General features: G+C 48.1%; 1 protein-coding gene across 3 annotated transcripts in view; it reads right to left on the bottom strand.

Moving 5' to 3' along the window:
- Nucleotides 1-240: 240 nt before the first annotated feature.
- BICD2 (BICD cargo adaptor 2) overlaps nucleotides 241-12,301 on the bottom strand; it is a 61,847-nt gene continuing 49,786 nt past the window's right edge. The window contains exons 7-8 of one of the 3 annotated variants that reach the window (XM_057498428.1): nucleotides 11,972-12,182; nucleotides 241-2,393 (exon numbers count right to left, since the gene is read on the bottom strand). In XM_057498428.1, the coding sequence (XP_057354411.1) occupies nucleotides 2,091-2,393; nucleotides 11,972-12,182 (514 nt within the window). In that variant the 3' untranslated portion in view covers nucleotides 241-2,090. Of the gene's footprint in view, nucleotides 2,394-8,168; nucleotides 10,243-11,901; nucleotides 12,183-12,301 lie in introns of those variants that run through there. The other 2 variants (XM_036896845.2, XM_036896847.2) reach the window with 2 other exon arrangements.

Below are 12,301 nucleotides of genomic sequence, written 5' to 3'. Positions count from 1 at the left end.
ATAAAACAAAACTCCATGGTAGGATGCTCCTACCCTTCTGGCCATCCAGGATATACTACTGTGATCTTTGGGGGTCACTCTGCTGTTACTCCAGGACTACACAGGAGGCCAGCTTCCAGGCCTTGTCCCCAAGGTGCCAGGAGAGCCAGCCATTGTTGGTCCATGTGTCGAAAGGTTCAAGGCCATGTCCACTCAATGGAGTCTCTGGGGGTTATTTCAGTTGGTGGTGACAGCAAGATGTTATTCTCATGGCCAAACCTCAGCTTCAATGACTCATCATTTTGTATTTGCAGTTGTATAGGGGAGGCAGCAATGTTTGTTGTCTACAGGGCTCAATGCCATCTTCCAAGGCTTCTCATTCAGACACCATAGCACTGTCCATAAGCAGAATGCCCAGCCCCATAGACTATTGGTGTCTGACTTTAGGCCAGATTTTAACAAACCATTGTACCTCTCTACCATGCCTGCCCTGGTAGGATTATATGGTACATGAACTTCCATTTTATCCCTAATTGTTGCACCCATTCTTGTAGTGCATGTCCAGTAAAGTGGGTCTCTTGATCACTCACAATTACCTACAGCCAGCCATAAGCAGCAAAGAGATGCTCCAGACTTCTTTTATTTGTCCACTAGTCTATACAATGCACAGGAAAAGTAATCAGAACTCCAGTAGCTGTGTCTACACAAGTCATAGCTTACTGGTGCCCTACTGACATGGGTACAGGCCTAATATAGTCTATCTGCCACCTGACGAGGAGTATCGGCCCCTTAGCTCTCATTCCAGGTTGCTGTGGGAGTCAGTGTAAATCACTTTTAGAGCTTACAATACACTCCCTGCTGGACTCTCCTCACTTCTTCAAAGGTCAAGTCAGGCGTTACCGATGGGCTACAGCCCCCATTGTCTTCTGTCCCACATGCAACAAATTTTGATATAACAGTTGGGCCACATCAGAGGTAGGCTTTCCTTATAGCCAATGTACCTGGGCCAGTGTGTCTGCTTCATCATTTCCTGGCGGTGCCAGGGGCAAATGACCTGTCACATGATATACTGCAACTGTTTTAATCTGACAACAGGCCCATAGGTCTTGCCACAACTCTTGTCCCCAAAAGGGTCAGTGACCAAGCAACCAGTTGGCATGATACCATGTCAGTAGCCACAGGGTCAAGACCCGTTAGACATTCCAGCTGTCAGTGCACACAACTATAGGGGAAAGCTCCTGGCTGATCACAAGCCATACTGCCTGCAACTCAGCCCATTGGCTGCTCTTTCCCTCTCTGGCCTCTATCCATATGTCTCAGTCTTAGGAAATGCTATGGCCCTCCCCTTTGGGGGCTGCCCATGGCTGGAGCCATCTGTGTACCAAGCATCTTCAGGTATAGGGGCTCTTCCTTCTTGATAAGGGCTCTCTGCTACTAGTGGCTCTTAAGTAAATTCTTCCTACCTTTCGCTGTTATATGTCACTGGCCCCAGTAAGTGTTGGGGTTCCTCATTCAAGGGGATACTAGAGAGCACTACCTTGCTGTAGGTATGCAACCCATTTGGCCAGTGTAGGAATCTGTGCCACACCACCCTGTGGCTTTTGGGTCCAGTCTCGTACCCACCCCATGATGGAATAGGTGGTTATTACCTTTATTGGAGCTGTTCCAGGGATGGGTTCTGTAGCCAGCAAAGAGTGATACACAGCAGCCAATTGTTTTTCTCTCAAGGTGTATTGTACCTCTGCTTGTTTCCAGAGTTGTGACCAGAATCCAATAGGTTGGCAAGTTCGTTCAAGCTGCTGCCAGAGACCCCAGCCATAATCTTTGGTCACATGGATATCCAGCTCACAGGGCCTTGATGGGTCTATCACACTTAAGGCCTGCATGGCCTTGACTGCCCATTTTGCAGCAGTAAAGGCAGATGTATGTGTTTTACCCCAGTCATGCCCTTTCATATCAAACGGTATAAGGGCTTCAGAATTTGTGCCAAGTGTAGGATGAACACTCTCCAATAGACTAGAAGACCCCAAAACTCCTGCAACAATGCCACAGTTGTAGGGGTAGGAAAGGCCTGGACTTTGTCTGTAACTGCTTTTGGTATAACTTTGGTCTTACCTAACCAGACGACCCCCAAGAATTTGCCAGACAAACCAGGTCCCTGAACCTTGGTGCTGTTCACAGCCCATCCATTCTCCTGTAGATGTTACACCTTCTAGATCTGAAAGAGAATAGGACTTGAGCATGACATCACTAATATAATGGTACAGATGCACCGTTGGCAGTTTCTCCCATGTAGCCAAGTCCTGGGCTGCAAGTCTATGACAGATGGTGGGGCTGTGGAGGTATCCCTGTGGAAGGATGGTGAAAGTCCATTGCTGTCCTTCCCACATGAAGGCAAATTGTTTCTGACTTTCCTGCTCAATGTTAATGGAAAAGAAGGCATTAGCAAGATTCATAACACAATGATATGTCCCTAGTTCATGGCTGAGGGTATCCATCAGGTGTGCAATAGAGGGGGTGGTAGCGTGCATAGGGGGTATGGCTTTATTCAGTTTCTCTGTAATCCAGTCATATGCCAGGAGCCATCAGGCTTTTTTACTGGCCACACCAGGGAATTGAATGGGCTTTTGGACTTTATAATGCCCACCTTCTCCTCTTCTTGGAGGGTTTCTCCAATTTCTTTATGCCCTCTAGGCAATTTTTATTGTTTGGTATTAGTTACCTCCTGAGGCTCAGGCTAAACTATGGGTGGGTGCTTAGCATGTCCCCTCAGAACTTCCTTTACCACCCATATCCTCAGTCTGAACTCATCTGCAGTGTTCTGCAACCATAGACCCTGCAGGATATCTATCCCCAAAATATATTCAGGGATGGGAAAGATTATACAGAGTACACTCCTTTGGGGGTAGATGCCCTATTCCCAGTGATATTTGGACTTGTTTCATTCTAACAGCCTTATGCCCCCCATCCATCTATAACAGTGGGCGTCCCAGGGAACTGCTCAGGGTTGCCATAAATCCGTGAACATTCAGGTCCTTTGTCTACCAAAGACAGGATATGTTGTATGTTCACTGTGAACTAATGAATCGATATTTCAACATGTGGCCTCTGGTCCCCTGCTGGTGCCTCAGGGCAGGTCTCTCAACCCTCCCTTTGGTCAAACTGTATCCCCCAGTCATCTTCCCATGCAGGTTCAGATGAGGTTGGCTCACTCTCTACAAGGAAGTCTTACAGCTACACAGGCCAGACTTCTGGCTCTGGCACCCATTTCTTGGTCCTCAGCAGTCAGAACCACTGCTCTGGTCTCAGTTGTTGCCACAGCTCCAGTAAGATTCTACCTGACGTCCCATCCAATTTCTCTCTGCTTCTGCCCCTACTATATCAACCCATCTGGATCCACATGACCTTCACGGGGCCCTTTAAATTCATCCTCTGAGTAGCAGACCTTATTTCCTTTGGTGCTCTCATTGTTTCAGCCTCTCCGAAGTCTGCTACCATATGAGTAACCTCACTTATGGGCTGTCCTAAGTGAGGGGCACGACTGGCCACTAGGGTCCCAAAACGGGATAGGAGAGCCATTTGAAGCACATTTTTCATTCCTGCTGTAAAAGCCTCCTCATTTGGGCCATAAGTCTCTGGACTATAAATGGCATTTTTCATGCCAACTCCTATAACACCTGTTGAAGCTCAGCATACATCTGCTATCTATGGGGAAGGATGGCAAATCACCCTGGTTGAGCCATACAGAGCAAAGCGTGGCCATAAGCCAATTGAAGAGGAAGTGGCTTTTCTGCGGCCTCATGTTCATTTTGTAATTGCTGCCTTAAGGAAGAATGAACTGTCTGGGAAGCCAGCTTTCCCATCTCTGATCCATGCTGCCTCTTCTTGTGCATCTTGCAGGAGTACGTCTTTCTCCTCCATGACCTCTGCCTCCTTCAGAGCACCTGGCAGAGCTGCTGTCTCATTCTGCAAAGAATCTCTTACCTCCTCCACAGCACCTCACAACTCACATTCTCGTGCTTCCTCCTGTGCTCCTCACAAGGGTACATCCTTTTCCTTCATGGCCTTTAGCTCTTCCACAGTGCCTCAGAGTAGCTCCATTTCATTTTTCAACAAAATTTTTACTTCTTCCATAGCACTTCACAGCTTGCATTCTTATCTTTTGTAATTGTTCCACATTTCTTGGATATTCTTTTCCATTTTCCCCTGGTTTTTTATTTTTGTGCTTCAGTTTTATAAGTTTCTATTGACATATCCTCAAGCTCAGATTCTTTGATGTCCTAAGTGAGCCTATCAAAGGTTTTATTTCTGTTATGATATTTTAATTTCTAGCATTGAAATTTAGATTATTTTGACTCTGCCTGTATTACTCTTCTATTCTTACATGTTGTCTACCTTTTCCATTATTGACCTTTGCCATGTCATATGCTTATTAAAGTTATTTTAAATTCCTGGTCTGATATTTGAACATTCTTGTCGTATCTAAATCTAGTTCTGATGCTTCCTCTGTCTCTTAAAAGTGTGTGTGTATGTTTCATTTCATTAAGCCAAATAGTATTTCTTTTCACCCCCTTTGGTGGTGAAGTATGGTCAGAGGGGACCAGAATTGGACACTTCCCATCCTCCAGGTTGGATATGGTATAGTATAGTCAGTCTTGAGGGCAGGCCTGGACATGAATAGAATGCTCTAGGGTATTTCAAAATGGCTATACTTGTTCCTTTCTGCTGCTGGACCCCTGAGGGGATTTGTCTGCCATCTTCACTGTGAGAACCTGGTAGACCTCCTGGAGGTGAAGGTTCCCCTATGACTGGAGTTTTTTCTTTTAGCCTTGTCCACACTGAGCCTCCAGCACTCTGTGAATTACAGGTCAGGGTGTCCTGCCCAGGTACTGGTTACAACTGTTCTAAGTTGTGATTCTGTGTATCTGTCTCCTTGGCTTACAGTGGTTTGCTCTGTGATCTCACTTCTTTTATGGGTGTAAGGAGGGTTATTGGTTTTTCAGCTTCAGTTTTTTACTTGTTAGAACAAAGTGATGACTTCTTTATTACTAATTTCTTGTTATAGGTCTATTAAAATTATTTCCTTTGGAGTAAGTTTTGGTGGTGTGATTCTAGTGATTTGCCATCTCATCAAGGTTATCTCATTTGTTGGCACTATAATAATATTGTCTTACAATCCTTTTTACTTATGTAAGGTCTTTAGTAACATCCCCATTATCATCATATGTAGTTTTTTCACTAATTTGAGTCATCTGCTTTTGTCAGTCTAGCTGTTTGTCAATGTGCAGAACTTTCCTAGAAAACTTTCAGTTTTGTTGATTTTTTATACTGGTGTCTCTATTCCATTAATCTGCTCTAATCGTATTTACTACTCTCTGCTTGGGTTGGGTTTAGGTTATCCAATTTTTTGTTGTATAACTGTTCATAGTAATCTTGTAATTCTTTGTATTTCTGTAAAATCACTAGTTTTTCCATGATCATTTCTGACTTTAGTAGTCTTTTTTTCTTGGACTAAAGGTTGGTTATTTTTGCTGATCATTTTCAAGAAACCACTTTTGGTTTTGTTGATTTTCCTCATTTTTCCCCTCATTATCTCCACTCTAATCTTTACTATTTTGTTTCCTTTGCTTGTTTTGGGCTAAGTTTGTTCTTTTCTAGCTCCTTAAGGTGGGAAATTAGGCTATTGATTTGAGATCTATCTTCCCTCTTGGTATCTTTCACCCACTGACTTTTAAGAAGTATATTGTTTAACATACGTTTGTGAATTTCACACATTTCATTAATTTTATTCAACTGTCATTAGACAATAATTTGTATGATTTCAATCTTCTTTATTCAGACTTCTTTTTTGGTCTATCCCGGTTAATGTTACATGTTCACTAATGAAGAATGTATTGTTTTTATTGGTTGGAGTGTTCTACAAATGTATTAGGTCTAGCTGGCTTATAGCTCTAGTCAAGTATTCTATTTTCTTTTTGTTATGTTGATAATGTTGTATTATTGAATGTAGGTTATTGAAGCCTCCAACTATTGTTGTAGAGCTATCTATTTCTCTTGATTCTGGCAATTTTTTAAAAGTATTTTTGGGCCCTGTAATTTGGTGCATACATTTTTGTAACTGTTATATTTTCTTCTTGGAGAATTGAGTCTTTTATCATCATATATATATATATATATATATATATATATATATATAAATGTTCTTTTCCTGTCATAACAATTTTTGTCTCAAAATCTATTTTGTCTGGTATTACTGAAGCCACTCATTTTCTTTTGGCTGTTTGCATGGAATATCTCTTTCCATTCTTTTATATTTAACTGATTTATATCTTTGAATCTGAAGGAAGACACCTATAAATACATAGCTTGATCATGGTGCAAGAAATCAATGCAGTTTGGTAAGTCTATCAAGCTCTGGGTCCCCACTGTATGCTTCCATTTATATATAGTACAGAAATAGGCACAAGTGACTACACTGACTCAGAAACTTTTCCCTGGGAGAAGTAGGTACACAGAGCATGAGGGCTTTGGAAGGGCTGCCCTTGTTTGCTTATCTGGATGGTGGCTGCACAGTGTTTGGTTTGCAGAAATCCAGCCAGTGGACACTCATGTTGCATCCATGTGTGTATGTGCTTAATAAACACTTTAGGGTAAATAAGCCAAATCTTGATTTCTTACTTGAGAGATGAGCAAAAGGGATCCTGGGGTGTGACTGATTCTAGTTGTCTCTCCTCCAGAAGAGGCCCATGAGTGGCTGTGCTCACAGTATCCATGCAGGTAGACTTTTTTCTGTGGGGGAGGTACTATGGCATTGCCTTTTCCTGCCTAGGAGCCCTGGTTGGGAGACCCCTTCACCTCAGGGACCAGGGCTTACAAAGGCAGGTCATGGATGATAAGCAAGGTAAACTCACAAGAGCTAGTGTGCTGGTCCACAGTAATCTAACAAAGTGAAAGACATCATTCCAGCTCTGTTTGTATACAGCTGAGAGGTGAGTAGACACAGAGCAAACACAAATGGCTCTGAGCACAGAGGCTGATGGGAGCCCATCTTGACAAAGCCCCATGTCAGCTCATGTCAGAATGTCTATTCTCCTGGGAGGCCCCCATAGGCAGGAGGCAGCCCAGTTCCTTCCCAGGGCTGGCAGACAGGGGCACCCTGTTAAAGTGTGCCCCAAAGAGCACTCTGGGGAAGGGCCCAGGTAGGTTCATGGCTGCTGGCTACACAGGTATTTCAGCATGTGCATCTGGCTATACATTATGAAGTGTGCACTTTCCTGGATTATGCTTTGGTATGAAGTTGATTTAAAACCACACTCCCCACAGCACAAAGGCCTAGCTCTGTGGCCTGGCATCCTGCACCATGGTCATGATGGCAGCAAGAACAACATAAGCAACAGTGACCCACTGAACACATGCTGCCGGCTGGGTTCTCAGGACTTGAGCAAAAAACTATCCTCCCCAACCTAGAGAGGGAAACTGAGGCTCAAAGAGGACAAGTCAACCACCAAAGAGGGTGACCAAAGGCTCATCTCCAAGATGGAGCTGTTGTTCTGCTCTGGTAACCTGCCAGGGTGCGGGTTGGGTGAAAGCCACTGCCTGGATATGGAGGGGTGGGAAGGGGACACTCCCTCTTGGGGGGGAGGGCTGAATGCGAGGCCTTTCAGCACCAACTGACCCCTCCCACTCAGGAGACTGCCAATGCACCCCAAAAGGCCTAGGAATGCTCATGACCATCACACAACCCAGGTGGGGTCAGGGTACCGCAGTCACCTGGGGGCGGGGTCTGGGCACCATAGTCACCCAGGGGCGGGGTCAGGGCACAGCAGTCATCAGGGGGCGGGATCAGGGCACCGCAGTCATCCGTGGGCAGGGGCAGGGCACCGAAGTCACCTGGGCGGGGTCAGGGCACTGCAGTCACTTGGACAGGGTCAGGGCACCACAGTCATCTGGGGGCAGGGTCAGGGCACTGAAGTCACCTGGGCGGGGTCAGGGCACCGCAGTCATCTGGGGGTGGGGTCAGGGTACCACAGTGACCCGGGGGCATGGTCGGGGCACCACAGTCACCCAGAGGTGGGGTCAGGGCACTACAGTCACCCAGGCGCAGGGTCAGGGCACCGCAGTCACCCAGGGGCGGGGTCAGGGCACCGCAGTCACCCAGGGCAGGGGCAGGGCAGCCACAAGAAAGAGCCTTGTGCTTTTCACTGTCTTTTATTCATTGGTCCTGCCTCGGGACTCTTTACCAGCCCACTGTTTCTCTGCGCACTGGCTTTCTGGACGTTTGCACAACTTCTCTGTTTTCCACGTTGCAAATAATTTCTCCTTCCTATTCATTTCTATGCTCTGCCTCCTTTTCTCAGACTCTGGAAGGCGTCTTTGTTTTTTTGGGGTCTGTGTAAAGGTTCCTTGGCAGGAGAACATGCATTGATCTTAAAATAAAGACAACATTCTGACACTAAGATAATGCACAGAAAAAAATACAGTACTCAGACATCATTGCAAATAAATACCCCATACAGATGAAGATACGGCAAATGTAACATTATTTCTTGTGAATTGACACTGTAATAGAAGGTAAAAATAGAGGTCCCTACAACTAGGAGTAAGAAATGCTTATTCCAGGAAACAGAATTCTTTCATTCCTGTTACTTGTATTATTGTAATTTGCCCTTTATTTTGGAGGAAGGAGGACACCTTTTCTGCCTTCCTTTGCAGGTACCAATCGGACTATCCGTATAGCCTCACTCAGCAAAGCAGGCAGGAAACAGACCTAGCTTGCTAAGGAGCTTTAGCCAATTCTGTTTCCTGAAATCAACAGTGATTAGTTACACCAAGCAAGAGAACATATACTCTCTCTCCTCACATTTGCAAAGAATACTATGGCTAGCCCTCACCCCACTGCATGAGACCGACAGTGCCGGCTCCCCTGCATCCCGCTCTCCACAAACATGGCATGTTGTTCAAACCACTTGCTTAGCTTGCCCTATAAAGTCCATTTGGTTCCCAAAGCACACTGAAGGTTTGTGTCCATTTTGTTTCTCAGCCCCTGAATTTGCAAGGATCTGCAGGGTAAGGAATCACTGACTAACAGAATTTTGCACAATTGTTTCTTTCCCTCAATGGAGATGCCCAGGGTCAGGGGTGAAGGTGTGCGCCCTCTCACAGCTGCTGGGCCACACAGCACCCCAACCAGCTGCTCACTGCTGGTGAAGAGAACACACTGTGCTGGGACACCTCCCCTACCCGATGAAGGCACTACTGGCAATGATTTCTAACAAAGGCGCTGAGGCAGAACACCCTCAACATAGACAGCTGGAGGGTTTCCTAAGTGTACCACATTTGGCACAACAACCAGAGTAACAACACAATTCCAATTTGGAATTTCACTGGTACAGTTGTATAAAATTCTGTTAATCAGTCATGCTTTACAATGTCCCAAAACCCAGAAAATTCTGGAATTTATAGGTAATACTACTCATTCAATAATTTTTCTTTTTGTTCTCAAGTGCCTTTTACTGTTTAACCAGAGCAAAGGTCAAGTTTTCTTCTTGTTACGTCGAACTATTCCTAAGAATAATAATAATACAATATGAAAAACCCCAGAATTGGAATACCCTGGATTTCTTAATGAACATGGCATTTAAAATCTGTAATTTCAAACATGAATCACAATGCCGTATAATCTGAAAGGCAGCTGAGCCACAGCGTGCATACACTTAACTGAGCTCCTTGCTGGGTCCAAGCCTTTGTATATACAGTCCAGAGCTACACGCTAGGAGGACACGTCTGTGCCACGTGCTGATGTCAGATCAACACAGTGGGAGCTAAGACGGAGCAGGACAGGACCACGAGACAGACCCTGGCCTCGGAGACCATCTATGCAAGGGACTAGGAAGCAAAAAGTACCAAAGTATCAAAAAGTGCGCAAGTTGATCGGATAAGAAGTATCTGTTGTAGGGGTCTAGACCCCAGCGGCACGCCTCTAGTGGGCTCCTAAGCAAGCCTGGAGGTCCTGTCCAGGCAGGTTCTTCAGCACTTGTCAGCGCCTTTTCAAGCAGCAGCTGGCAGCATTCTCAACATTAAAGCTTTTTCCTCTGCCATTAACACTCAGGGAATGCTATTTTGAAAAGAATTGCAGTGGCACATCCAAAAGCGTTTCTAAGTGGACTTTCAGGCGCCCTTCCTTCCTCCGCGTGGGCCCACGGGAGGGGAAGGGAGGGCGCAGACAGGGCCGGCGGCCAAGTCTTCCTGGCAGCTAGTCTACAGCTGGAAACAGGAGAAAACAACACAGCATTAGAACAGTCACCCGCCAGACACCCGGAGCCCCGCACAGCTGTGAGGACGAGGGCCCGGGCACGCTAGTCGGCAGTGTTAGGGGCAGGCTCTGGGCGCCTTGTGAGCGCCTTGCCAGCACAAGAGCAGGGGTGCGGCATGCAGGGCCAGGCAGCCATGCCCCCAGAAGTCCTGCTTAGGGAGGGGGGCAGCCTGGCCCCTTCTCAGGTCGGGGGAGGGGAAGCTGAGACCTCATCAGCAAAGCAGCGGCGTGGGGACAGGCATGCGGAGGGGCACGCACGGCACGGCCCCCTTCCCTCCCCCCTGGCAGTCTGCGAAACCCAAGGTGGTTTGTAGCCTCTGGAGTCTGACGGGCACTGGGGCCACTCAGGAGCGGGGCAGAGTGGAGGGGGCACCCTGTCGTGGGAGTGCCCAAGGAGAAATGTGGCAAGGGGTCCCACAGGACCAAGACCACAGCCCTATGCTGGTGGTCCCCACGGGGTGACAAGAGAGAATACTGACAGAGCACTCACTCACAGGCCTGCCACCACGGCTCTGCTGTGGACGCAGCCTCCAGGAATGGGTGCCCTTTGGCTGTCCCCCCTGCCTGCGGCCACTCCTGGAGTTGCATGACAGAGGACCACACTCCTCCTGCGGTGAATCCTGAACTGGCCCTGGGCCCATGAGGGCAGCTGCAGGTGCCCCTTTCAGCCTGGCCCACTGGCAGCTCAGGCTCAGGCTGGGCTGGAGGTGGGGGCATCCAGAGCCCTCTTTCTTGGGGTCTGAAGCCTCAGGAAAGAAGTCCTGATAAGGGGCAGAGGGCAGAGAAACCCGCCCTGGAAGCTGAGGACACCCTAAGTACAAGCTGGGCTTCCCACAAGGAAGGGGTCAGCCAGGCACCTGGAAGTCTTACTCACTGAAAAACCTCAGGCCTCGGGCCCACCAGTCTGTCACTACACAGGCCACCAGACCCTCACGTGCATCCTGTAAAGGGGAGCTAGCCCGCTGAGCTTGGGTCTGGGGTGGCCAGGTATGCCCCTGCAGAGCCCGTGTGATCAAGGCCCAGTGCGTGCCTGTGCCTGAGCCTGGTGGGGGGATATGGACACTGCACAGCGTTCCCTGGGTTTGAGGGAAGGAACTCTATGCTTTTGTCCTGAACATGATTTGCAGTAAGATGCCACAGACCACGAAGTATATTTCTCACTGCAAACTGCCAAGCACAGCACGTCCTCTGAGGCTGCACCGGGACCTGGGCCAGAGCCTGTTTTCTAGGCACAGGGTGGACAGGTTAGACACATGAGGGGAACATGCAAGCTTCAGTTCAGGTTCTGACCCCTGACATAGGGGCTGACAATACCCAGGCCCCAGAAAGCCTGTTTCTGCAGGACACACAGCTGTGACCCCACCTTGACCCCAGCCGCAAAAGCACAGCTGCTGTGAAGGTGGTCCCAAGATGAAGACAGACAAGCTCACAGCACCTGTGGGGCAGCTGCTGCCTCGGCTAAATCCTTCCCTCTGTGCGTTAGTCCTGGTTAGGGCCAGCCTAGCACAGCAGTCCCACTGCTGCCGGTTAGTTGAGGTGAAGCAGGCAGGTGTGTGTGGCAGGGTAGCTGCAGTCGCGGCCCTAATCGCAGTAAATATGGTATTTCTCACCGCAGAGCACCTGGGCAGCAAGCCCGGCACCCTCAGCCCTGTCTCTGGCACAGGCACAGGTGTGACTTACACTCGGGGTGCTGGGCTTGGCCTTGGGGGTGGCCTTGGCGCGGCCCCGCCGGGTCTGCTCATGGTCCAGCTCGAGCAGCTCCAGCCGCTGTGTCAGCGCCAGCTTCTGCTGAATGGCCATGCGCAGCAGCGAGTTGAGTGTCTTCTTCTCGTCCTCAGCCGCTGCCAGCTGTCGCTGCATCTCATCCAGCTGTGTGATGTACTCATCACACCTGCAAGGATACGAGAGGATGATGTGTGGCTGAATACCAGGTGCACCCCCACACTATGGGCCAGGGTCTCAACAGGGTCCTTTGCTCACAAGGCTGGAAGTGAGCCCATGCTCCAACCC

This window comes from Manis pentadactyla, chromosome 3 (genome assembly GCF_030020395.1).
Source record: "Manis pentadactyla isolate mManPen7 chromosome 3, mManPen7.hap1, whole genome shotgun sequence".
In the NCBI taxonomy this organism is placed as follows: Eukaryota; Metazoa; Chordata; class Mammalia; order Pholidota; family Manidae; genus Manis; species Manis pentadactyla.
This window is presented reverse-complemented; position numbering and strand designations above follow the sequence as displayed.